At 47.3% G+C, this 25,468-nt stretch overlaps 1 protein-coding gene across 8 annotated transcripts in view; it reads left to right on the top strand.

Annotated features, from left to right (window-relative positions):
- KCNMA1 (potassium calcium-activated channel subfamily M alpha 1) overlaps positions 1–25,468 on the top strand; it is a 735,030-nt gene that overhangs the window by 496,680 nt on the left and 212,882 nt on the right. For 7 of the 8 annotated variants that reach the window (XM_053663957.1, XM_053663956.1, XM_053663955.1 and 4 more), the window contains exons 6-9: positions 223–298; positions 10,989–11,064; positions 13,144–13,314; positions 14,840–14,931. In XM_053663957.1, the coding sequence (XP_053519932.1) occupies positions 223–298; positions 10,989–11,064; positions 13,144–13,314; positions 14,840–14,931 (415 nt within the window). Of the gene's footprint in view, positions 1–222; positions 299–10,988; positions 11,065–13,143; positions 13,315–14,839; positions 14,932–15,029; positions 15,122–25,468 lie in introns of all 8 variants that reach the window. The other variant, XM_053663952.1, reaches the window with a different exon arrangement.

Below are 25,468 nucleotides of genomic sequence, written 5' to 3'. Positions count from 1 at the left end.
TGTGGCTCCAGACAGGCTTCCTCTGATGAGATTCAGCTTAGCAGCTGAGCTTAAACCAGTGGAGAATCAGGATGAAGGACTATGTGCCAGGTACTGATGGTTTCATCTTCTACGAGAACTCCATCTTCCTTCAACCCCGGCAGCTGTAAATCACACACCAGAGTGCAGACATTAACACCACACACTGAAAATAATGCGTCTCTTTTTCATTTTTCTTTCCAGGTTTGAGATTTTTAAGAGCCCTCAGACTGATCCAGTTTTCAGAGATTTTGCAGTTTCTGAATATCCTTAAAACAAGGTAGGATGTTCTTTCTCTCTCTTTTTCTTTCTCTCATTCCGGTCCCAGTGCCAATTTGTAAATATTAGGTGTGTTTCACTTTCATCACAATAAAGTTAAAGTTCCATTATTCACAGAAAGAGTGATGCACCCCAGAGATCTGAAAAAAAAAAAAAAAAATCCAGAGCAGGATTGGGGCTCTCTCTTTGGCAGGGCTGGGGACTCTGTGGTAAAGAGAGATAACAGCTGTGCCCGTGTCCCCAGTTTGGGGGACTATGCGCGTTGCCTGGAAATCAGGAAATGAGCTCAGCGTCCTGGGGAGAGGTGCACAGCAGATGAGGGATACATCTGCTCATTGATTCGGAAGTCCTTGCTCTCAGTTCTAAATCACTCCTTTATTACATCACTAAATAAGAAATTGAACCTGGCTGTAAAAGCAATAGAAGCAATGCTTTTTGAGAGGCAATCACAAACCTCATATGGCAAACAGAAAATCATTTCATTTCGAAGTACATTTTAGATGTTCACTTTATAGCCAGTGTAGCCCCTGGGGCTTGCTCTGTGAATTGCCTTTTGGGGAATACCGAAAAGCCTCCTGCCGAACGCACCATGACTGCTTCTGTCGACTGTGTTATGATCTGGAAAACTCTACTGGACCAGCGGGAAAAATCCCCTGGAGATCCCTGTTTTGATGACCCGTGGGTGTGTGGAGCTGGCCTGAACCTAGGGCTGCCTTGATGAATAAACTAATAAAAGAAGTGAGATGTACTCTAATGGAGATCAAGTTCAGGCCATAAATTTCTCTTATAGGAAATTACACTTTAAGAAGCTCACTGCTAACGTTCCATTTCCTCTTAACGTGTTTGATAAATGATTAAAAACAGGGCACCTCTGTTTTGTGATGTATAATTAACACGCCTGCATTTGGGGGGCCTTGGATTCAGCCCTGTTTTCCCAGAAACCGAGGCTGGGACCCAGCTTCCTGAATCTGTCACATCCAAAAAATGTCCCAGGCTACTGGCTCTTTTTTGGGGGGGTCTTCTCTGGGGCTTTCGTTTGTTTATTTTGATTTGTTTAAGTCCAGATGGATGTCCCCTCCCTACCTACTCATCTGTGTGAACTCGAGGTAAATTCATTTTCTAGTAACCTAGTTGAAGAGAGTGAGCGTCTCATGCCAGAGAAGTCTGCTGGGTGCGTCCCTCCACCCCCCACTCTCACGTCCTGGGGTCGGCATGTACCAGCCCTCTACTTAATAGTATCTGATATTACTGATTTACAGTGGATATTGCTAATCTTCGTAATTCCTCTGAGCGACAGTTACCTGGATTTCCACCTCCTTATGGCTGCTCTTCTATGCAAGGGACTCCTTTGACTCTTGAAGTTAAAAGGATTAACAAATCTAGCGGTTCCCACTGTTTACTGATACCATATTTGCTCCACTAGACTGAATTTTTTAGGGTGGAACCTGTATTTTTTCATGCTGATCCCAGGGGCTGCATACCTGTGACAGTTGTTTAGACAGCTGTTCATTGTGGCAGGGACGGTGTTGTATGGAGCCATCCACACGGTCTATGCAGCCTGGGGCCCTTCTCTCCTTGTTTTGTGATTACCTTGTAGGTTTCAGTGATTTCAATCCTCTGACATCAGCATTTTAAGAAGGTGCCATTACTCCAAGGAATAACGTAGAGAGAACAGTGTTCTTACCTTTCTGTATTCCACGTGATTTCTTTATTGGACTTGGGCGAATGATGAGCCATTTGGATAAAATACCTCTTTCTGGACTTTTGCCAAGAGCCTCCCACCCCCCAGTTTCCCATTCCTTAGAGAAGATTCCATTCCTTTGGCTATGGGCAATAGGATTAGCATCCTTGGGGAACAGTCAGCCCGATAACTCTGCACGTATGAGTGGTTTGTTGTCTTCCTTCATACGGGAGAGAGTGAAAGAGCCAGCGAGGGAGAGAGGAGACTATAAATCTGGACAGAACGGCTCCAGGGGGGCATCCTAAGGTGGCAGGCTGCTGGGGTGTGCCGTGCTGAGCACAAAGCCGCGTCTCCCCACAACCCCACTCCCCGCTGAACTACACTTCTACTGTCAGGGCCGCCTGTCGTCCCAGCTCCTGCTGCTTCTGGTGACAACGAGGTGACTGAGTCATTTCCGTAAACCCCAGTCGAGCACCGTTTGTACTAAGGAAGTGTGCAAGGCAAAGGGGTGTCTACAGAAGCCTTGTGGAAAGCTAGGTGTCATCCTGGTGGGGCTGGAGATTAGGTGCGGGAGAGGTGGGGAGGGTGGGGCTGGCTTCCAATCCAGGAAGCTGCAGGAAGTGCGCAGGTGGGAGATCGTGGTCCATGGAGGAACCTTGCGGAACTCTGTGCTCCTGGAGACTTTCAGGGGGTTCTGTGGTGGAAAAAAAAGAAAGCGGAGATTAGGAGGGCAGGCCGAGATCAGGTCACCAGGCACAGATAAAAGCTTCATTTAATTGTAAGAACTCTAGGGACTTTAGAGCAACCCTCTGAGCCTCTTCTCCCTCCAGGTGCCTGGCTTATCCCAGCTCCTTGGATCTGTGTACTCCAGGCACAGATGTCACAGAGAAGTGGAAGCCTTGGTTTTTTTAGGGCTTTGGACTTTGAGCCATTTTTCTGGTGACACCTCTGTCCTCTGCTGCTGTCATGGGAACCTGGGGACCTTCCAGGAGGGGGGAGCTGGGGGCCCATAATCATCTTTAGGGAGATTTTGTCTGGCTTTCTCTGGTGGCAAATCCCTGCCAATCTGTGGCATTAGGTGGGATTGGGCACATTGCAGATGTGATTTGGAACAATGATTTGAAGTTGCCATTTCATTTTCTGTTTGAGTGCCTTGTTAGGCCAAGAACGGGAAGAAACAGGGAAGAGGGAATTAATGTGGGACAAGGTGGGGCAGGAAGAGAGGGAGGGATGGAGAGAGACAGAGTAGGGGAGAGACAGAGAGAGAGATAGGGAATTAAGAGGGCAGCAAAGGAAACCAGAGTGAACAGGATGACAGAGAGAGAAGCACAGGTGAAAGAAGCAAATCAGTTATGTGACAGCATCAGGGCCACTCCCCAAACTGCTGGCCAGTAGAAGAAGCCGAAATGCTCCCCGCACTGAAAATGAGCTGTGGAAGGGGACAGTGGGAGTCCCCACGTCATTGCCTGACCTTCTGGCCATTGCCCAGTTGCCCTGCAAACCCTCGAGCAGATGCAGGCGAGAGGACACTTGCTCAGCAGTCTGAGCCGACTTGGCAGCTCTGTTTGAGGCTGTCATTCTGCACCTCATCTAATGCAGTAGATATTGATGACTTACACATGGGTCACACTGCAAATAATGACTTTCTGCAGAGAAAGCCCAAGAGAACATAAACACAAAGTGTTAGACTTCACAGATTTAGCAGGGTTCAAAGTCCAAAAATCAATTGCATCCTATACATTGACAACAAACATTTATACAATGTAATTTTAAAGGTTATATTTAAAATCAGAACAAAACTATGTAAATATCAGAAATTCATCACTACTCCTGCAGCCTTTGTAAAGAAAATTATATATTAAAAGAAACAAGAAGTCTCATGTGTTATTTGTTGCTCAGTGATGAGTGACCCTAAAACTCAGTGGCCCAAAGTAACTATCACTTTTTAAAATTTCTCCCAGCTGGTGTGACTCAGTGGATTGAGTGCCAGCCTGCAAGCCAAAAGGTTACTGGTTTAATCCCTGGTCAGGACACACGCCTAGGTTGTGGGCCAAGTCCTGGGTTGCGGGCTTGAGCAAAGCAACTGATCCATGTTTCTCTTGCACATCAATGTTTCCCTCCCTCTCTTCCCTTCTCTCTAAAAATGCACAACTAAAAATATTTTTAAAATAAATAAAATAAAATTTCTGAGGATTCTCTGGGTCAGCTGGGCAGCTCTATGCTAGCCTGACCTGACAGATTGGTCTCTGTAGTCAGCGGATGCATGCAGGACAGAAAAACACTTCTCCCTCCTGGGCCTCGCCTTGCAAGTGAAAGTCAGAATTTCAGGGCCTCGATCATACACTCAAAGTCGGGCCAGTCTTTGTTCTGGGGGCTGTGTCCTCTCACCGGCCCTGCCTGCCCGTCTCCCACAGCCCAGAGCAGCCCACAGAAAGCCGACTGAGGGTGAGGGAAAGGCAGCAGAGAGAAGAAAGTATGGCAGGGCAGCAATGATTTAACATTTAAAAATATCCCATTAAATTTGTGACGTAACCCGAGTTATGTGATATTCACACACTCACCAAAAGAACTCCATGACCCTGTAGTAAAGATACAGACAGATGAGGGAAGTTCAACTCAGTGGACTTCAGGAACTTGCCATGGGACAGCGTGCAGATGGTGGGGCTGGAGACGGAACCTTGTCTATTGCCTTTAAGGACGGGACACACGCACAAAAACACAGTCGCCTAGCAATTTTTAAAAGAAGGAGAACTGCTCATTCCCTCTAAGTAATGTATGCTTATTGTAAATATCTTGACAACACAGAAAAGCATAAAGGATAAAGTTAACTTTCCCCAGCACCACCAATGGTTGAGGTAGTGTTGCTGCTATTCTACCAGATCACTTTTATTTCCTACATGGCATTCCATGTTATGGATGTACCATCATTTACCTAAAAACACAATTTCCAGGGATAGTTTGGGAATTGAAATCACTGTACTACATACAGGACCTCAGAAATAAGCTCCAAGGTTAAGTTAAAAAAAAAAAAAGAATTTGCTAGGGAGAGCCTGAGGAGCTGTACAGGTGGGGCCACATCGTGGATGTCAGGGGTCTCACTCGGGGAGTGTCAGAGAGCTACTGCGTGGTCTGAAGCAGAAGAACGGCCTGATTTCTGTTTTAGAAACATCTGCTGTTCCACCAGTTGTATGAAGAGAGGGTTTGAAGCATCTAAGACCATAGAGAATGAGGCCAGTGTGGAGCACTTGTCCAGCAAGCATGTCAGGCAGTGGCCCTAGCAAGTCAGGTGGAGCAGAGGAGGGGAATCTAGAGATATTGGAGGGGTAGAATTGATGTAGCTTGATTTCGCTTCATTCCTTGTTCAGAGCACGCATCTCAGAGTGGTACGGTCCAGTTGGTGTTTCAGGGGTGGGTGTTATACCTCTGTCCGCCAGAGGAAACAATAAAACAAAGGAAGGGTCCTGGCACCTGGCTGTACCCTCAGCCAGAAATGGAGAGGAAGATAATGGACAGGCAGAACACGGACAAATTTGGGCTTTTGTATGGAAATGGGATGGCACTTTCAGTGTTAACCCAAAACACATCTTCTTACATACACTGATGGCAAAGATGGCCCCAGACAGCTCTGGGTTTACAGTGATAATCTCGAAGAAACAGACTGCCACTTTAGCATCTGTGGAGACAGACTCTCCCTCCTAGTGTCTGTAGAGTCCTGGAGAAGGTCTCCTAGTGTCTGTGACATCCTGAAGAAGGTCTCTGGTCTACAAGAGCAGAAAGGTCTCTTCCGCATGCTCTTGGTTTGCTGTAGCTGCCAATGGAATTTCTTTAATGGCTAGTGAGAACTTGTGAGATCCAGAAATGGTAATGGAAAACCCAGAAAAATATTTTTTTCTTTTTTAAAAAGAGAATTTATTTATTTATTTTTAGAGAGGGGAAAGAAGGGATAAAGAGAGGGAGAGAAACATCAGTGTATGGTTGCGTCTCATGTGCCCCCTACTGGGAACTGGGCTCACAAACCAGGCATGTGCCCTGACTGGGGGGGTCAAACCGGTGGTGACCCTTTGGTTTATAGGCTGGCACTCAATCCACTGAGCCATACCAACCAGGGCCCAGAAAAAGATTTTCTTTAGATGAGTTAGGTTGTCATAATAAGGTCACCATCCATCCTTCCCTCAAGGCATGGAAAGTGGTCTAGAATCACTCTAACCTCTGGGCTTGGCTGTGAAGTCTGTGACTCACCAGTGGCCTCTTTTGCCATGCAGAGCACACAGCCCCGCCTCCCAAGGAGCCCTGGGCTACCTGGTGAGACCCCGATTACAGAGTATGAAGAACACCCACCAAGAGTTAACCTTGTATCTTTTGCACAGAGCTTGTAGATGATTGCCTGGTTGTAGAGTTCAATTTGGAAAGCAAATGCCGGAGACCAGGAATCTGTAATGATGCTGACACCATAAACATAATCAGATTTCAGTGCTGAATGTGGCCTCTTTCAGCAACAATGATTAAATGTTCCACACACAGCAAGAGCTCCCTTAAGCACTATTAATATTACTGTGACTAATCATTTAAAGATTAATAATCACCACATTTAGGTCATTTTTTCCCCAAAGCACCAGGAAGCTGAGAGACTCCAATAGCTTTAATATCTCAAGAGGTTCCACATGGTTATTGGTGGGACACTGCTTTGTTCAGGCCCTAAGGATCTGGGAGTCTGTAAGTGAATCAACTTGGTACTTAATTATCCTCTGAGAAAATGAATAATATGTGCTTCCCTGCGATCTCTCCCTTTGCCTCATCTGCTTCTTGGTCTCCGCTGTCAGAGTGACCCGAGAGGGCCTGGGAGGCAGAGGCAGAGGCAGAGGCAGGGGAGGGTTCTCCGCTGTCTTGGCTTCCCTTGGAGAAACTGGCCGGGGACAGGTTGCGGGGGGACCCAGCTGCAGCAGTGCTCAGCTCCGTGAGTGCCAGGGTCCCTTCACTTGACATGATTGTCCAGTAGATGCCTTAGGTCTGTTTGCCTCCTTTCCACTCTGTAGGTGTCTGGGGCGGGGCTGAGGGACTGTTCTTCCGGAGGGAGAGGACTCTGCAGGGCCCACGAGTGAGGCTCCGGGGCTGGCTGGCTGCTCTGGGGAACAGAGAGGCAAGGGAGTGACGGATCTCTCAGCTCGAAGAAGAGGCTTAGGTGGGAGATTTTAAACATTGTAATGGCCAGCTGGTGATCTTCATTCACAGCTATAGCAACTACTTAGAGGGGAGGCATGACCCATAGTCGTCAGAGTCTGGGAAAAACAACAGAGGCCAGGATTTGGCAGATCTGTGATAGATTCACACCAGAACTTCCAGGCCACAGAACTAACTGGCGAGCAGACTCGTGAGTGGTACAGGATCCGCCCTCTTTCCTCAGGCCTACTTTACAGATCTGATCAATTCGGGGTCCTCCGAGAACGTTTTGGATATTGCCCCCTTCTGTTGTACACAGAAGGCTTTTAATTGCCAGCGACAGAGCCCACCTTGAACTAGCCTTGTGATGACTGTGAGTCCAAGAGGGAACTGGGCCTGTCTGACTGAGGGGTTCAGGTTGCTTTATCAGGGTCCTGCCCCTCTCTCCGCCTCCTTTGGACTTCCCTCTCAGACAGTGGCAGTGGTCTTCTAGAGCTCCGGGCTTACGTTTTTTAAACCCAAATCTCAGAAGGAAAATGATTCTCTCCCCTTTATTTCCTGAAAAACGCCTCTACTCGTCTACCTCATATCTCTTTAGAGCTAGGAGTCCCCTCCATTGGTCAGCCTGGCTTGGGCCACTCAGGTGGAGGGACAGGTAGGGCCTTTGCTAGGTCTACCTAACCATCCACAGGACTGCCACAGAAGAAGAGATGTAGGGCAAAGCAAAGTGTCATGGAAACAGAGGTCCGCTCGGCTTCTTTGTGCTGCCTGTCCAGGTTATTGAGGTCGGCAAGCTTCGGGTCAGACAGTCAGCTTCAGGTCTGAATACTGACCCAGCACTTACTAACCACGTTTCTTCAGACAAACTGCTGCTGAAGCTCACTGAGCCTCAGCTTCCTTCTGTGGTTCGTGGGAACAACAATGGTGCCTGTATCAAAGGGTCAGTGGGACACTACAGAGAAAATGAAGAACTCAACACAGTGCCTAGCACATAACAAAGGTTCTGTACACGTTGGCCATTATTGTAGGCCACTGTTGTAATCTGGCACTCTAGAAATGACCAACAAAGACAGAGTGGACTTCTTTGTTGGCTTTCTCGTCTGTTTTTGAACCATAAGGAAGTCGTTGCACACATTCCAAAGGATTCATCTTACCCCCAAAGTGGGACTATCTGCTTATGCTTTCCTGAACCGTCAGAACCAACTCTAGAAAGCCAAGACCATGGGTTCCTCTGCTCAGTTGTGTAAGAGGAAAGAGACCAAAGGAAGGGGAAAGCTGGGCTCTGGCAATCATGCCTGTCCTGGCACCACTGACCCCGCCCTCCACTGGGGGCTGCCCCTTTAACCCTGGCTACCCCCTGGACTGCCACCTCACACTGCCCTCCTTCCCGCGGTGGTTCCAGCAGAGATGTAGTCATCAGAATTTTTCCTTTCCATCCTTTTCTGTGGCAGTTCTAGGGGTTCATCCATATGTCAATAATGTCTCTCTCCTCCTCGGGGTGGCAGGACTCTCTGACCCTTTCTCATATGCTGTGCACAGAGTGTCAGGAAGGCATAGCTTTGTTTAGCAATCAGGGAAGACTTTCTGATGATCTCCTGTCCGTGACCGCTGTTCTGTAGTGTGGTGTCCAGGAGGGCAGGCCCTGGGGCCAACCTGCCTGGGCTCAGATTCCAACTCTGCTGCTTACTCTGTGAACCCGGGTCAGCTTCTTAACTTCTGGATGACCTCCTAGAATCACTAGGGAGAGTAGATGAGTTAATATTATGTGAAGCACTTAGAATGATGGGTCGCATAACAAAAATGTTAGCCATTACTATTTCTATGATCTTAAAATCTTAGAATTAAAATCATTGGTTCCCCTTGAGAGAGAGGCAGGAGAAGGCAGAGACCAATGCGTGGAGAATGATGGGCTGAACCACCCCTGTGGGAGGTGTTGGATCACCACGGGGAGACTGGAAGAGAAAATAGAGTTGTTCTCTGCAGATGCAGTTAGGTATAGGAGTCAAGTAGCCATCTGAAGTGACATTACAAAAGATGTCTTAAGGCAGTGGGATCAATTACCAGTGAGTAGTTGGAGGTATGGGCCAGGAGGAGGAGTCTCCTTCTGTTGCAGAGGGGGTTGTGGCTTGGACCAGGCTTTGAAGAGAACAAAAAACTTGGATAGATGGGAAGCGCTTCCCCCCTGGGTAGTAAACACAGACGTGGTAAGGAGGTTGGGCTGTGATGAGCATTCCAAGAGTTTATGTAGAAGAAGAGCAGGAGGAGAGCCAAACTTCAGACAGTGTTGGAAATGGAAGGAGAGTTTGGACGTAACATTTGACTGCACAGGGAGCCTTTGGACAGGGAAGTGACCCGCCGACAACAGCGTTGGAGGAACTCTGCCCCCCTGGGAGCGAGCAAGGGGAAGCTTAGTGGGGAGATTGCAGAGGAAGGGACCAGTGCACTCAGCACATACTCACAGAAGCCCTACTGTGCACCAGGGACACACTGCTTCCAAGATCTGGACAGCCAAGGCCTCTTCTTCCAGGGAACTTAAAATTTAGGGAGTTCCAGCCGATGCTCTCAAAGAATACTGGTGGTGCTGAAATGATTAGGTCTGAGGTTTCTGGGAAACAGGATTTTCTTATGGTCTTAGAGTCTCACCACATAGAAGGCAGGTAGATGAATTACCGAAGAGATATGGGTGCCTTTCGGGAGGTCTGGCATTTCCATGGTAACCAAGTGACTACCCCGGTGTGACTGAGGTGGGATTTCCTGAGATGCCATACTTACTGTGAAACCAGCAGATATTCTTAAGAGAACTTAAATATGACTAAATCATGGGGAACCAATCAGACAAATCCACAATATGGGACATTCTACAAGACAGCTGATCTGGGTGCACAGAAAATTAAATATTAAAAACAAACCAAAGGGGGTAGATTGTAGGTTGAAGGAGAATTAAGCAGGGATTGGCAAACTACAAAGCCCATGGCCACCCACTGCCCACTTCGTAAATAAAGTCTTACTGGTGCACAGCCACATCCATTCCTTTACATGTCGTGTGAGGCTGTTTCATCCTGCAGTGGCAGCTCTGAGGAGTCGTGACAGGGACTCCATGGCCCACAGCACCTCACATGTTCACTGACGGGCCCTTTACAGATGGGTTTCTGACCCCTGGATTACAGCAACGTTATAACCGAACTCGTGCATGAGCGTGGGTCAGCTCCTGGATCAGGGCGAAGAAAATGAAAACGTCAGTAAACATAATTTGTGGGCAACTGGAGAAATTTGAATATGGAGTGCATGCTCAGGGCGTTGCTGACTTCCGGTCAGCTCCCTGAGGCACGGCAATTGTGCTGTGACTGTGTTGCAGTGTCCTTCTGCAGTGCTGAATGCTGAAGCATTTAGGGGTGTGTGTCATGGTATCTGCAGTCTGTTGTGAATGGTTCAACCAACAAATAGATACATACATAAGTAGAAAGAAAGAAAAAGAGTAGAGATAAAGCCAACGAGGTGATAAACTGTTGATTGGTCAATCTTGGTGAAGGGCATACAAGAGTTCATCACACTGTTCTTTGATTATTTCTGTAGATTTAAAGACTTTCAAAATAAAGTTAAATTTCAGAAAAACTTGAACACAACTGGGGACGTGAATTTAGGGACTGTTTAAGTAGCCATTATGTCACCTTCCCATGTGCCCTGGCTGGGCTGACTTCCGCCCCTTCTGGGGGGTTGGGTGCCCTTCACAGTCAGAGATGCACTGGGGTGTCAGAGGTGAGCTTCCTGTCACTCTGGCAGGTGGCTCAGGAGCCCCCCAGACAGGGGCTTCTTTTGTAACTTGGGGATTTTGCTTGTTGTCTCTTTTGTGCAGTAATTCCATCAAGCTGGTGAATCTGCTCTCCATATTTATCAGCACGTGGCTGACAGCAGCTGGGTTCATCCACTTGGTAAGTGTCCTTGAAGATGCTTTAGCTCTGGCTTTCCTGGAGCGAGGCTGAGTCATTTTAGCACCTGAACTTTTTCTTACTGGTGAGAAACTTAAGCCCAGCTGTAGAACGTAGGAAAAGAAACAGCAGCTGTACCATTGTCAGGGTTTCCAACCCTTTACCTCAAACTGGTTCCAAATGGTTAGTAATGTTCTCACTGCTATTCTGCGTTTTTCAGCTCCCCAGTAGTGCTCTGAAGCTTTGGTACGTTTTTTTTCATTCTGTGTGCAATACCCTCAACGAGCCACAAGATGGCAATGCTTCCTCAGCAACTGCACAAAAACGTCTTGCGGGCAAAGTTGGAAGTTTGACCCACATCTCTTCTAAACAACAAATTCAGATCTCTGGACTTCTTTTTTACTTCCCCCTTCCAAAGAACCACCTTGATTCTCTTGCCTGATGACTTGTCAAGTTATTTCGTATCTCAAAAATGTTAATTCATTTAAATTAATGACTCTTTGAAAGGCTTATATTATGAAGTCAAGCTGTCCTCACCTCTTCCCGGCAGACTTTTTCTCCTGCTTTTAGGGAACACAGCTATTGTGGGGAGCCTGTTTGATACAAATACAAACTGTCACACCTGGAAAGAACCTCACGTGACTCTGAAGCTTTGAGTAAAGGTGCCCTTCCCCGATGGGCTCTCTGCAGAAGGGTGGAAGCGTGCATTTAGCCACCCACTGTTTGGATTTACATCATTTTCATCCAGTGGAGCTCAACCTGATTGGAAGCCCAGGCCCTCATTCAGTCACTAGACCTGATGGGTTCCCCACCCACCTCTTTATGCTGATGGGATTCCTGGCTGAAATGGACCTTAGATAATCACCCTAATTCTGCCAGCTGCCTACATCACAGATATATATATGGTGGTTCGTCATTTTCAGTAGGCCAGTGACCTCACTTTTCTAGTACATCAAGTACTTTCTGGTTCACCGGGAAACCTCCATAGAAATGGTATGTTGAGGACAGGTGTGGATGTGTGGAAGAGGTCAGCTTGTGGCAGCCTTCCGTGGCGGCTGAGTTGGAGGTCTGGGGGCCTGCCCCCGCATCGGCCTTGCTGACAGGTCACAGGCACTGGTCACAGAGACCCAGCCCCATCTCTCCCAGTCTCCTGAGGGAATCTAAAGTACCTCTCTCTCCTCCCTCACTGTTTTGTTGGCAGATCAAATTTGATAAAAGGACTGAAAGTGCTTTGTTAAATTTAAAGCAGAGACCTGGGGCCACAGGTCTCCAAATGTGACCATGCTTCCTCAGTTTCGGTGTCGCCTCTGGCTGATCTTGCCTACAAGTGCAGAGTTGAGTCGTTCCTACAGAGATCAGACATTGCATAGCCTGCAAAGTGGAAAACCTTTGCTATCTGGCCCTCTACAGAAAAAGCTTGCTAGCCTTGGGTCTAGAGTGTTGTGCAAAAGCAAATTGTTCTCATGAGCTCACTTTCTGTGCTCCCGGGGAACTTCCTGCAGTTTGCAGGGCAGAGCCTTCGCTGACATTCTGCAAAGCAGAGAGATCAGAGGCAGACTCCAAGAGATGCTGTTTGGGATTTGGACATAAGATCTGGAGGAGCAAGGCCCCTGGCCAAATAATGAAAGGAGGAGGCCCCCTGTGGGAGGGTCTAGAATTTCTCTGGGAGCGTGTGAGTTGGGCCCTCTGGGGCTGAGCAGGAGCTCACTGAGAAGAGGTCAGGCCAGGGCTCTCTGGCTTTTCCCTTGATGGGAACGCCGTAAAATGCGGCCAGAGCGATGCCCGAAAATTCAGCTGACTTCAAATCTTTAACAATGAGAAGGAAGGTAGACTAGGGATATCGGTTTCTGTTCCTCCCCCTCTTAGCCCCAGTCGGTAAGGAAGGCATGGCTGTGTTCTTACCATTCTGCTTCTCTGGTCCCTGCTCAGCCGTCACTTACAGAAGTTGGCCGAGGGCAGAACACACCTTGTGTGGAGGGGGCTGCGCCTCCAGAATCGTCCTGCTGGAGCTTTCGTGTTCCTGGTTCGTCATGTGTGTACAGCATAACGTTTTCCTTTTTCTCCCCTGTCCCCTTGTTCTAGGTGGAGAATTCAGGGGACCCATGGGAAAATTTCCAAAACAACCAGGCTCTTACATACTGGGAATGTGTCTATTTACTCATGGTTACCATGTCCACGGTTGGCTATGGGGATGTTTATGCAAAAACCACACTTGGACGCCTCTTCATGGTCTTCTTCATCCTCGGGGGATTGGTAAAAACTCTTTATTATGGTGTTGATTTTTATGGTTATTAATATTTCCTGTTATCCATTTCCTTAAAGCTTTGTATTTTGATGCTGTGTTTCTGCATTAGAAGCAAGTGGCTGCCTTAGTGTTACCATCAGGCTGAGTCCCAGCGTGAGGGTGACTTCTCTGCATATTTCTTTGGTGTATTACATTTGTTTCCCAGACACCCGAGCGTGTTGCCCTTGTCAGGGTCAGCCATTTAGCCGGGAGCAAACCTAATTGTCTTAAGAAAGTGATGCTCACTTATTAAGTGAGAGTGTCTGTCCCTTTGTAATGTAATTCAGCATCTGACATTCTGCAAGGACAGTTGCTGTCACCTGGCCCTGGTAGATGCTGTCGATACTCTAAAGACAGTTTGCGGTTTCAAGAGCTCCCCCACCCCTTTAGGGTCCTCCCCAAACCTCCAACAAACACTGTGGCTGGGGCCTGCCCTAAAGAGTAGGGTGCTGCCCGGGTGGACGTCACCCTGTGAGTTGTGCGTTGGTTTTATAAATGGCCAACTAACTCTATTACGTGCGACACCTGGGATATTTTTCCTCCTTCTTTGTAAGTCAGAGGGTTTTCCTGTTTGCTTTTCTGGTCCATGCAGATCATCACAGTCAGTGGTGATGTCAGTTTCAAGGGGCACTTCTGGCGACCCATAGGCGGTGGCTGCATTTTGTCTTTCAAAGCAGCTCACTTTAAGTTTAGATTTTTACTTTGTATGAGGTAAGTGATTAAAACCCTGCTTCACACACAGCTTTCACACATGTACACAGCACACACATTTACATGATGCATACACATCTGTCTGTTTGTATGCATATGACATATGCATTTTAAAATGTATATGAATGTACATGTGCGTGTCCTCACAGCACCTGCAAGGCCCCTGCAGACAGGGAGACGCGGAGCTGGCCCCAAGCACAGTGTTTGCTGGACAAAACATGGCAGATTTGTGTTTCCCCTTGCTGTCCTTTCCTCCCGTGTCATTCCCTAAATTTGTCTTGTGTGTGTTTTAGTGATAGCTGTTAAATGGAAACATTCATATTTTTTAATCTTCCTTTAGTATTCGTTGTCTTCAGTCACTCAGAAAGGCATCGACTCCCCTTAGAATTTTAACTGGAGAGAAAGGTCTCCTCTCGCAGTCGTTTGCGGGTGTGAGCCTGTGAGTGTGTAGCTTCCCCAGCTCGCGCCCCCTTTACTTAATTTCTCTTCAGGAAGAAGAGCTAGATGTCAATTTATTTATTCCTGTCTCCTTTGTATTTTTCTCAACTGTGATTTTTTTTTTTTTAATTTGTCTGGGTTGCCTAATGTTTGTTTTGTCCTGTGTATTTTCAGGAGCTTGCCCTTTTTGTGCCTTTTAAGAAATAACCCAAAATATCAGTATATACCTCCACAGGTCTAACCCTTTTGTGTTTTCAGATCTTAGTGTCCCCCTTTCTGAAAAGGTTACCCCCTTTCTTTGGCCTGTCTTTTTAGTCTCTCTTCTGTCTCCTATCTTTTCCTCAGGCCATGTTTGCCAGCTACGTCCCTGAAATCATAGAGTTAATAGGAAACCGCAAGAAATACGGGGGCTCCTATAGTGCGGTTAGTGGAAGAAAGTAAGTATGCCCAGAGGTTTTGCTGCCTCCGCTGCGGTAGTATCCTCTCTGCATGCCATTTTTTTTTTGGCTCTTGTTTCTTTGTTTCATGCATGTAGGCAATGTTTGCCCGCTACGTGCCCGAAATTGCTGCTCTCATCCTGAATCGGAATAAATTCGGCGGGACTTTTAACAAACATGGAGGCAGAAAGTAAGTCAGTTGCATCAGATAAGATGTGGTTGAGTGACTTCTGAGAGTCCCCATGGCGGTGGCCCCTGAATCCTGCCCCTCTCCTACCCCACCCGGGTGCCTCTGTGAGGGAAGGGCCACCTTCTGTGTGGGGTGCGACATCAGAGGTCACCCAGGTTGTCACACTGGGACTGACCACCTAGCTCCGTTCTTATTCACAACTTTCTTCCCTGCACTTTTTCCCAAGAGACATGGATTTATCCTGGAAGGGGTCCACCTGTAACTGGGCCCATGTTTTCTGTCCCGATCCCTAACAAGTGAACCAAGATCATTCATTCTCTAGGCCAGCTGGCTTGGTGCTTACACTCTGGTCCCTCACACTAAGGTGATGCTGTCCTGTGGGGGGTTTTTTGCAGCAAGAACATGAGAGCATACTCCAGCTAGGAACTCTTAGGGAGGACAAGATCAAGGTCACCTTGCCTACCGTAAGGTGTGTGGCCACCAGGCAACCAGTTCTGTTTAGCCAGAGACACGGGGCTCATCCTCAGGGGGGTCCGTTACTCGGCTGAAATTTCTTTTGGGCAACAGATATGTTCACGGCATGTCAGGGCACTGTGTGCTGTGGCTGATGAGCCTTTTGTTTGGCTTCCCAGGCACAGATGCTTTCCACATGGGGTCTCTTTCGATTTGTGCTCGGATCCCTTTATCAGTGTCAGTATCAGGGTGCGGGGCCACCGTCAACCAGAGGCTTTTCTCCGGAGCGCAGGGCGGGACCTCGCCACCCTGTCCCCTGCTGGCCACCGTCTCTCACGGAGAATGTCGGGCTGGCAGCAACCTTTCTTCACTATTTAAATATTTTTTCTTGGGCACACAGCTTTGTTTCTGAGGTTTTGTTTTTGAGTTTTTGTTCTTATTTTAACTTCTCTAGGGTAAGACGCACACTTCTTTATTGTGCAGCTCAGCAAATATGTACCTCTGTGCATGCCCAGCCCTGGATGCAGAATATTTTCCTCACTCTTGCCCCTTCCCTGTTGTAGAAGCTCCTGCATCCGAACGAGTTTTGTTTTCTGCTCTTTTTTTTAATCCTTGTTCAGGTCAGCTCTGAAAAAGCCTGTTTTGTTTTTTAAGAGAAAATTGCCCCGTTGGCACGGCACCCCTTCCATCATCGCTCCTCCTGGCCCGGCTGCCATGTGCGGGAGCCAGTCCCTCTCCTGCGGTGACTCCGGCCCATCCTGAGCTCAGGTGTCCGGTCCTCCCTCCAGAAAAGGAGGAGGTGGGGAGAGGGCTCATTTTCTTGAACGACCCACAGGACACCCGTTCCCTTGCTGAGGAACAGAGGACAGTGGGGGAGAGGAAGCCAGTTGGCGCCGTTTCGGTGGAGGCAGCACATTGCTGCGCCTTCCCGCTGATGGGACCCTCCCCTTCCTATTATTGTAACTGCCCTGGATGAGATGAGAACCAAGCTGTTCTGGTTTCTGGGCCACTGGTTGGATCCAAAAGGCCAAATACCTCTAAAGATTCCCACTGGTCGTTTGTCCCACGCCAAGAGGAAAACAGCTTCTCTTCTCGTTTTGCCTCGAAGGTGTGCACAGGTTGCCATAAAACAGAACGCATTCCAAGGCCCCATCTCTCTGTAGCCTCCCCACCCACTGTCCCAGCCAGCTTTTCCAACCGCCACCCCCAAAGGGGTCAATAAAATCAACTGCCCCAAAGTCTTTGTTGAACTTACTTCTGGACTCTCACTCCAGGTAAATTTCACCCTCCCCCCCCCCCCAATATAGCTCCCCAAGTCCAATGTGGGTGGGCCTGGCAGGCAGCTTTGGTTGACAAGTGACCCAGACCAGGCGCTCAGACCAGTGCTCGCTCACCGGCCTGGTCAGATGGGTCATTTGTTGTCGTGGCAACAAGTGGCATTTCCACTCAGACCCCTGCGTGGTGACGACTTCAGATCACAGACTCCCCGTAGCCTTTGTTCTGCCTCCATCGCCATAATCTTTTATCACTGCTGTTAGCCTGTCTCCCCCTCCTCTCTTTTTCCTATGCCCTTTATGAAAATGAGCACTTTGCTTTTAATGTTCTCTCTGGGTCTCCAGTGTTCCCCAGCCCGGCGGACAAAGAGCAGGTCTGTCATCAACACTGGGACTGTTCACTTTACTTTGCGCATTGTTTCCTGGTTCAAAAGCTAATTACTAAGTAGTTTAAAGAAGCCCTTTGGTCACTTAGATCTTTCATCAGAAAATATAAGCTTGGGAAAGGAGTGGTAATAAAGGGCCATTAGCACCCTTTGTTTGATGTTGTTTTTCCAGTCAGTAGAACAAGATTGATGAAATGTTATGTTTGGCCAAAATTTGAGTTTTCATTTGGAATTCAGCGTTGAGAGAATGGGCTGTCAGAATCAATAAGTTTTCTTGCGCTGGGGATATGGGCATGTGGTAGTAATTAGCAATATAAGGTCTTTAGTTGAGCAACCAAGCATGGGTTCTGGCAGCAAACATAATGAGAAACTACAGTTGTTCTATTTCTAACGTCAAAAAGTTTCCAGATAAAATTAAATGCATTTGCAAGAGGAAAGCAGCTAAACTTTGTTGAAAGACAGAGTTCAGACTCTTAAAACAGTGCGCTCGGCCCCATGTTTTGTGTGTGCACAAGGAAATGTACGTGCTGCATTCATGGACTACACACTTGCACACACACTGCTCCCGAGGACTTGACCAAGTGAGTGCCTGGAAAGTGATTCAAACATGGACACAGTTAAGGGATTGGTTTATGTTTGCGTATTTTACTCAGGAGTAACCTCCCTAAAAATGCATGGACTTCTCAGAGAACTCGAGGTAACTCGCAACCCAAAGCTATGGAGACACACAACTTTGAAATCCAAAGATTATTCGGAGTAAAAGAAAATTAGACAGAGGAGCTCAGGGGTTTGTTTATGTAGCACCCACTTTTAGGATATAGGAGAATATGCAGATTTCGTTGGCACCTCATTTCCAGGGCATGTTTGGCATCACATAAACACTTCACATGGTGTCCCCAGAAGGTCTTCACCACCAGCACGGTGTCAAGGGTGTCTGTGGCTTACTGCAACGTTCTCTTCAATATTCCACACCTGACCTCCCACGGGACGTCAGAGCCAGCATGGGTGTGGGGCAGCATGGGTCTGTGTGTTCTTTTCTCTAATTTATCTTGTTATGATGTACTGGGCCTCCTAAGAACAGGGACTTGTGTATCAACAACCAAGGGCTCCAGGAGTGGCTGAGGAAGGAAGTCTTTCCAGGTTGGAGGTCTTGGGGACAGTTAGCCCCTTGGGCTGAGTCCCCAAATTTTATTCAGAAGAGCAGCCTGCCTACAGCCCGGCCTTCCTCCTGAGGCCGCTGCCTCCTCCTTTTTGCTTCCGTGTAATGGCAAAGCTGCTCGGAGGTGGGGGAGCGCAGGGGTGAGGCTCCCATGGCCTTCGGGACCCCAGCTCGCTCCCCTTCCTCCCACAGCTCCCGCCATTTCCCCCAGAGGTTTCCTCTCTGTGTGTGACTCAGCCCACTCCTGGTTAATTTATGAGAACTGACAGATCATGGTCCGAGGTCACATGGCCAAGGGCCATGGAAAATAATCGGCCACAGAGAAGAATCTGTCTGCTCAAACCTGCTTATTAGAGGAGGCCTTCTATTTCCCATGCTGGGCTTCTGGGGCCGAAACTGGGGCAGCCTCAGGCCAGGTGTTTGGGACAGAGGAGAAAGGGACGGGTTTGTATTATTCTACTGGTTCCTGGGAGCCAAATACTGAGAAGACACATGGAAAGAGGAATGAATAACAGGACAAGGAGTAGACAAAAGGGAACAGGAAAGCAAATGTAATTTACTTGGAGGAAATATTCCAGTTGGATGAGGAAGCTAAGTCTCCGTTCTGGTTGGGGGGAATAGTTGTCACAGACTAACCAGGTCTAGCTCCAATTCATGAAGACTGTCTGTGAAACTTAAATGCTAATGGTTTCTCTTAGAACATTTGCTTATATCCTTCCGGAAGTGAGAATGTGAATCAATGTAGTGCAAAGCCCTAGGACCGCCTTCTATAACAGTAATAAGAACCACGAATACTTGTATCTTTCCTTATTTTCACAGCAACCTGTGAGGAAGGTATTATTATCTTCTCTATTTGCAATGGGTGAGGAAACTGAGGAACAGAAAGGTTACATGACTCGCCTAACGTCACACAGCTAGTGGGGGGGCAGGTCTGGCATTTGATGGGGGCAGCGTGTTCCACTGGGACATGTTAATTCTCCAGATCATCTCCTGAGACCCTGGTCTGCTCTCAGTGATCTTGTCATAGTCTATTTTCTCCACCTCTGTCCTCCGGTGAGGCCAGGACACTTCATGTGATGGAGAGGAAGAAATGCATGAGTATCACTGGGTCTGTCACCTCTTTCTGATCATTTATTACCTCTAAGGGTCTTGGCCCCACAGTCCAGGATGAAAAGTTGGAGAGGGGATGAAACAGTTTTTATTTTGGGATTTTGTTCATTTTGTTAGACAAGAAATGTATTCAGCTCTTGAACACTTCTAACAATGAGGGGCTTTCAAGGATGGACAGACAGATCATTGATCAAATTGAGATCAGTGTGTTATTTGTGGGTTTCAACACTTTCAGCCCCTTCACTGGCTCCATCCTTCCTGGGGAGTTCATTTTCTAGGTTAGGCCATGGTAGATTGCAGTGACCTGCCAGGTTTGGGTGCCCTCCTGGGTCAGGCCCACCTGCTTTTTGTCTTAAGGAGAGCCTTCTCTGCCCTGGTGGTCATATCTACCTGTTGCCTTCAGTTCCTTGGTGGTTCTGCAGCACAGCTTAGAGCGCATCCCTGGTTCTGGTTTTTTAACTCTCCGTGAGAATTAGAGTAGCAGGAGCTCCTCCCAGAACATCCTCTGCAAGGCACATTTTCTGGGTTTATTTCCGAGCTTTGAGCGGGGATAGCTGCATCCTTCTGGAGAAAGTGAGGGCAGTCCACCTTCAACCTCAGGTGTGTCCTCAGGGTTGGAAAGACCCCCAGAGCCATAGAGGTGGGCAGACTCTATCGTGCTTGTCCATTTAAAAATGAAAACAGAGTGCTTTTAAATGTTCTTTCATGTACGTGCTTATATTTTGAAGAATATTCAGTAATTTGGAACAAAATGTCAAGAACTGAGAACTGTTCGAGCATAGTTAGTTTCCTGCCTCACTGTCCAGTCCCAGTATTATCTCTGCTGGTTCATTCATTCAGTGCAAGATGCTCTCCGGGTACCTCTGTGCCTAGCACAAGGCTGGGTTGCATTGGCACCATCGGCTGCCAGGGATGCAGCAGTTCCCAGGGATGAGCAGGCTGCCCCTGGACCCTGTCCTCGTGGAGGTTGCAGTCTCCAGGAGGTTATAGGCCATGAGCCAAGGGGGATGAAAGAAGTTACCAGGCATAAATTTTAATATTTGCAGCAAAGAACAGAGACAAAACCAAAGATTCTGTTATAGAGCAAAACAGGGATTATTTATCTTCAGTAAAGGGGTCCAGGGAATTGACACCTCGGAGATGTTACAGCATGTTCAGTGACTACTTAACCCAGCTTTCATTACCCCTGAAAGAAGTTAACACTCTAGGTTTTAAAATTCATGTTTTGTGAACCCCTCTTGCCACCATGAGTCTTGTCTTCTACTCCGTGGGACTGAATCCTAAAGTCTTTCTCTCTGGGGCTCTGGATTGCTCTTCCACCAACCCACCAGGTGAGGCATCCACATACCTTCCCTGGTTCTTTATTTGACTCTTTCTTTCCTCTTATCAAAAATACGTTCGTATCTCCTTCTGCGTCCTTTGATCACTTCTAATTACACTTCCTAGTCCCTCCTTCGTGGCTGCCTTGTGTCAACATGAAATTGAAATTTTACTTTACTTTCTTCACCACACTCAGGTTTTGCTCCACAGTGCTTCTAGACCTTTTTTTTTTTTAAGAATTAGAATTTTAAATGATCTGCTGTGGAAGAACAGGGATTATTTCTTTACAAACAGTCATTTAACTTACTCCTGATAGGGCCCCCACCTAACAGAGAACCACCATGAGTTATGCCTTCATCCTCATTCATCCCACATGTGTCTGTTGAGTGCTCACTACATGCCAGGCACTGGGGCAATGGGTTTCTACCTACCCATAAAACTCTCTAAATGTGCCACGTCGACCGTGAGCAGCACATTATGTATTGTTTGACCACCACTGTGGTTGGGGAGTTCAAACTCAGAGCCTATGTAAGCTTCCCCTATCGGTTCCTGGAGGTGGCACTGACTCCACAACATTTCCACTGCTGCTGTTCCTGAGAACGCCTGGCCCTAGCCCTTGGGACCAGGATGCAGGTTACTTCACGTGGTGTTGTCTCGGGCCCAGTAACTCGGGCCTTCCCTTCCTTTCCTGTCTATGTGGAACACGGGCAACACTCACTCTTGCTTCTCCACAGTCTGCATCGGGGGCTGCTCCTGGGAGTGGTGCTCCCTCTGAGATGTCATTTGTGATTTCGTTTCTCAGGCATCATTCTGGTTGAAATGTGACTGAAGCTTTGCATTGTACACGAACTCCCATCCCTTGACAAGTAAGCCATTCAGCCCTCTCCTCGCAACGCCCACGCGAGCCCCAGCCTGAACTCCCCGGCAATGTCTTCAGATTCCTAGTTTTTAAAACCGTAAATTAGCAAATCATCAGCATATCACTGAGAAGGATCATCTGGTAGCCATTCGAGTCAAAAGGAGACACAGGCCCCAATAACCGATCTTCACAAAGATATGAAGAACTGTAGACAGACAGATACAGTAAATAGGAAGACAAACAGATAATTCAAGTTGACAGGCCATCTTGGACTGATTAGGCATTCTGCTTTGATTAACATTAAACTTTTAGGGGAGGTAAAAAATGAGATTGCCCTAATACTTTGGAACAATGACCCCTTGACTACTTCTGAAATTCAGTACCGAGGGACAGATACCAAAAGCAAGTGTCAATTAGATGCTGGGTCGTATAATGTAATATGCCAGATATTTCTTTCCGATGAGAGGGGTCTTAGTGGGTGTGGATGTGGGCGCTTCTTTCTTTGCATCTGCTTTGGATTCTTATAAGCCACATCTTCAGTCCCTTTCAAACTTGATGCTCTATTTAAAGAGACTTGGTTGCATATTAAATCAATTTCCTGATAATACTAATGGAATGAAAGCTCCCCCCTCCCTGACACTTTCCTGCTGTCTCTCTTCTCTTCCACACACTTATCAAAATGTTCCAGCTATTGTTCTGCAAACAAGAATAGAAATGTAGGTGGGAGATGAACTATGTGCCTAAAAGAATAAAAAATCACATTCAAGCCTAGATTTTGCTCTCCAATGTTCTTTCGTCCATTAAAAAAAGAATTCTGAATATGACTTTTCTAATTATGATCCTCGAAGATTCTTTCTCTTCAACCTCACGTTTGATTGGATGAATCCTTCCTGGGTCAATTTCAAATCCAGAGAAGGAATGAAACCCTCCGGGACTGAGTTGCAGTGTTTTCGGTCCCTGGCTGTGCCATTTATTCTGATGGACGTCATTCCAGAGCTGCACAAAGCAGTTCTTAGTACAATGGGTTTGGGGTTCATCCCACAGCCGCTGCCATCATACACTGAAAATAAACCAGGAAACTTTCTAACTGGCCAAGCCCAGTGTCTCTGTTTATGAAAGATCTATGGGGGCTAATACAATGTGAAACTCATGGAAACCTGCTTGTGTGACTCTCAGGACCCAGCCTCCTCATCTAGCACTAGTGTCACATAACGGTGATGGCTGGTTCCTGTCCCCAGAACCACAGGGGCTGCTCCAAATGTGGGTACCAACTGTCAGTAAAAGCAATCTGATATCCCCTCCCTGTACCTTCCCAATAAGGGGATGTGGAGGCGATTCAGGGATACATGCACGCCATCTCTGTGAGAGGCGTTATGACCTTGGCTGCTGATGACAAAGGCCAGTGTCAGCTAGCATACAGAGCAGATTTAGGAAAGCTCTCATTCAACATATTTGCTCGACTAGAAGTTATTTGAGTCCCTGCCATGTTCCAGGCACTGTGCTATCTATGTGCTGTGTTTAAAAGCATGAGCTAGAAGCTGTGGTTCTTGCTACCCTGGAGTGTACCTGAGACATTGACCAACCAGAATCATTCAAGAAGTCAGTGGCAGCTAAATAGAAGCTTGATTATGTAGGAGCATTATCACAGTGAAATGCTTTTTTGGTAAGAATTTTATTCGATAAAATTATGAAGATATAAAGCAACATGAAGGCTGCTAGCATTTTAGAAGGGTGCTCCTAAAAGCATTTGATAATCTCCATTGTTAAATGCACCCATTGGAGTAGTTGAGGGAAAAGGTAACAGCTGGTGATTTGTGCCTCCAAAACCTGTGGGTCTAATGACAGACCCAGTGAAAGAGGGGTGCAGAGAAATTTGGGAGGGTGGGGAGCTGCCAATGCTACCCTGAGTTCCACTCCATTGCAGACCTTCCCCCCTGGGGAGCACTAAGTCTCGCCCAGCTCTGGCAGCTGTGGACAGCTCCCAGTTCTTCTGTGTGCAATAGAGGCTAGAGGCTCTGGGGCCTATGCCAGTGTGTTGCCTCTACTCAGCCTGGTGAGCTAGCAGAGTGTGCTACCTGGGGTCACACCCACACTGGGGAAGCAGGCCAGGATGTGTCAACTTGATTGTTATTATGAGAGGGTCAATTCCAAGGGCATATGCTCTAGGGCCATGAGGCATGGTTTAGCAGGGGTGTTAGGGAGGGCTTGATTTGCAAATCCAAGCTGGCATGTTTCCCCCTCCATGGCAAAATTGAGAACCATTTCTTTGCTTGGACCCATTCTCTCTTCATTTCACCTTCATTCCCAAAGGGGTAGCTGACTTTTGCCTTAATCTTCTCTTTTCTTGGTCCCTTCTGTTCAGAAACAGCATTAGCGAATGAAGAGAGGCAAATCTGCTTTGACCTGAATGGAGGAAAGTGCCCTTCAGTGCCCTGCAGTGCCCTGATCCCTCTATGAGAGCAGAGAACTGTCTAGGATTGGAAGGGAAAACTGGCTTACTTAAACATGGCCAGAGGCCATTAAGTCTGCAGCAATGGGATAAATAAAATGCAAAATGAGTGAGGGGATGAGGAGAGAGACAAGAAAGAACCCATGCAATTTGTGCGAGTTGGGCGGTTACAGCATTGCTTACTTAAGAAGGCTCCGTAATTCCTCTTGTAGGAAGGAAGGAAAGGAGCAGAAAGAAACCAAAACAGTGGTGATAATATTTGCATCCTGTGTTATTGTGAGAATTGAATGAAAACTAAAGGCAAAAAAGTTTACCAGTTATAATAGTTTGGTTACAGGCAACAGAAACTGAGTCTTGCTGACTTAAGCAAAACAAGATTTAAAAATTTTTTTGTAAAGGTTGGAGTACTTCATGAAATAAGAGAAAGATGAAGAAAGGACAGAAAGGACAGATCCAAGAAAGGACAGAAATGACCCTGAGAAGCAGCTCTGGGATCTGGCAGGAGGAACACAGGCTGTCACTGCAGGGTCTTTCCATCAGGATGACTCAGCCCCCAGGGTGCACTCAAGGTCATCCCATTCAAGATCGAAAGCACCACTGATTGGCTGAGCTTGGGCAGGGAACCTTGATTACAGGGCCCAGAACTGCACCTGGCTGGGGAGGAGTGATTCTCCAAACTAAAAATGAGGGGTTGTTGACAAGAGGGAGGGTACATGCTAAATAGCCAATGTTTCCTATGTTGAAGTTCCCAGAATTTAGTTTTGAGACTTAAACTGAAATGCCCTTTGGGCAACCAGCTACAGAAGATGCGGGATCATTCCTTGTGCACAGTCTGATCATGGAGGTGCAGACACCGATCCTGCTAGGGGCCGATCCTTCAGGTCCTGGCCATCTATCTGCATGTGGTAAGATGCACCCCCTTCATGCAGAAGGTTCTGGTCTGGTCAGGACACCTTAGTGTTTTCCACTGGGGCTACCAGTAGTCTATCCTCTGACCTTGGGGCTGTTTTCCAGGGGTGCCTTTGCCTCACTCATGGGGTCTATTTGTTCAACCTTCTGCCCCCCAGTTAGCAAAACAGCCTGTCTCTTCCAGAACAACTCTGTTGACAGCTGGATCAGATGATTACCTCATCTCCTCCTCACTAGGAGGGAGAAGACATTTCCTCCCTTTGTGATTAGCAAGTACTGCAGTAGAAGTACCCTTAGGTAGGAAATGATCTTCCAACTTCCTTGGGGTTTTTTGTTTTTGTTTTTGTTGTTGTTTGTGTGCTTCTTTTAAAATTTGTTTCAACAGGAAATAGTTAAAACAGGGTTTGGGATGATGTGCTCTCAGAGTT

Source organism: Artibeus jamaicensis, unplaced genomic scaffold (genome assembly GCF_021234435.1).
Source record: "Artibeus jamaicensis isolate MK-2021 breed Jamaican fruit bat unplaced genomic scaffold, CSHL_Jam_final contig_332, whole genome shotgun sequence".
NCBI classification, from domain to species: Eukaryota; Metazoa; Chordata; class Mammalia; order Chiroptera; family Phyllostomidae; genus Artibeus; species Artibeus jamaicensis.
This window is presented reverse-complemented; position numbering and strand designations above follow the sequence as displayed.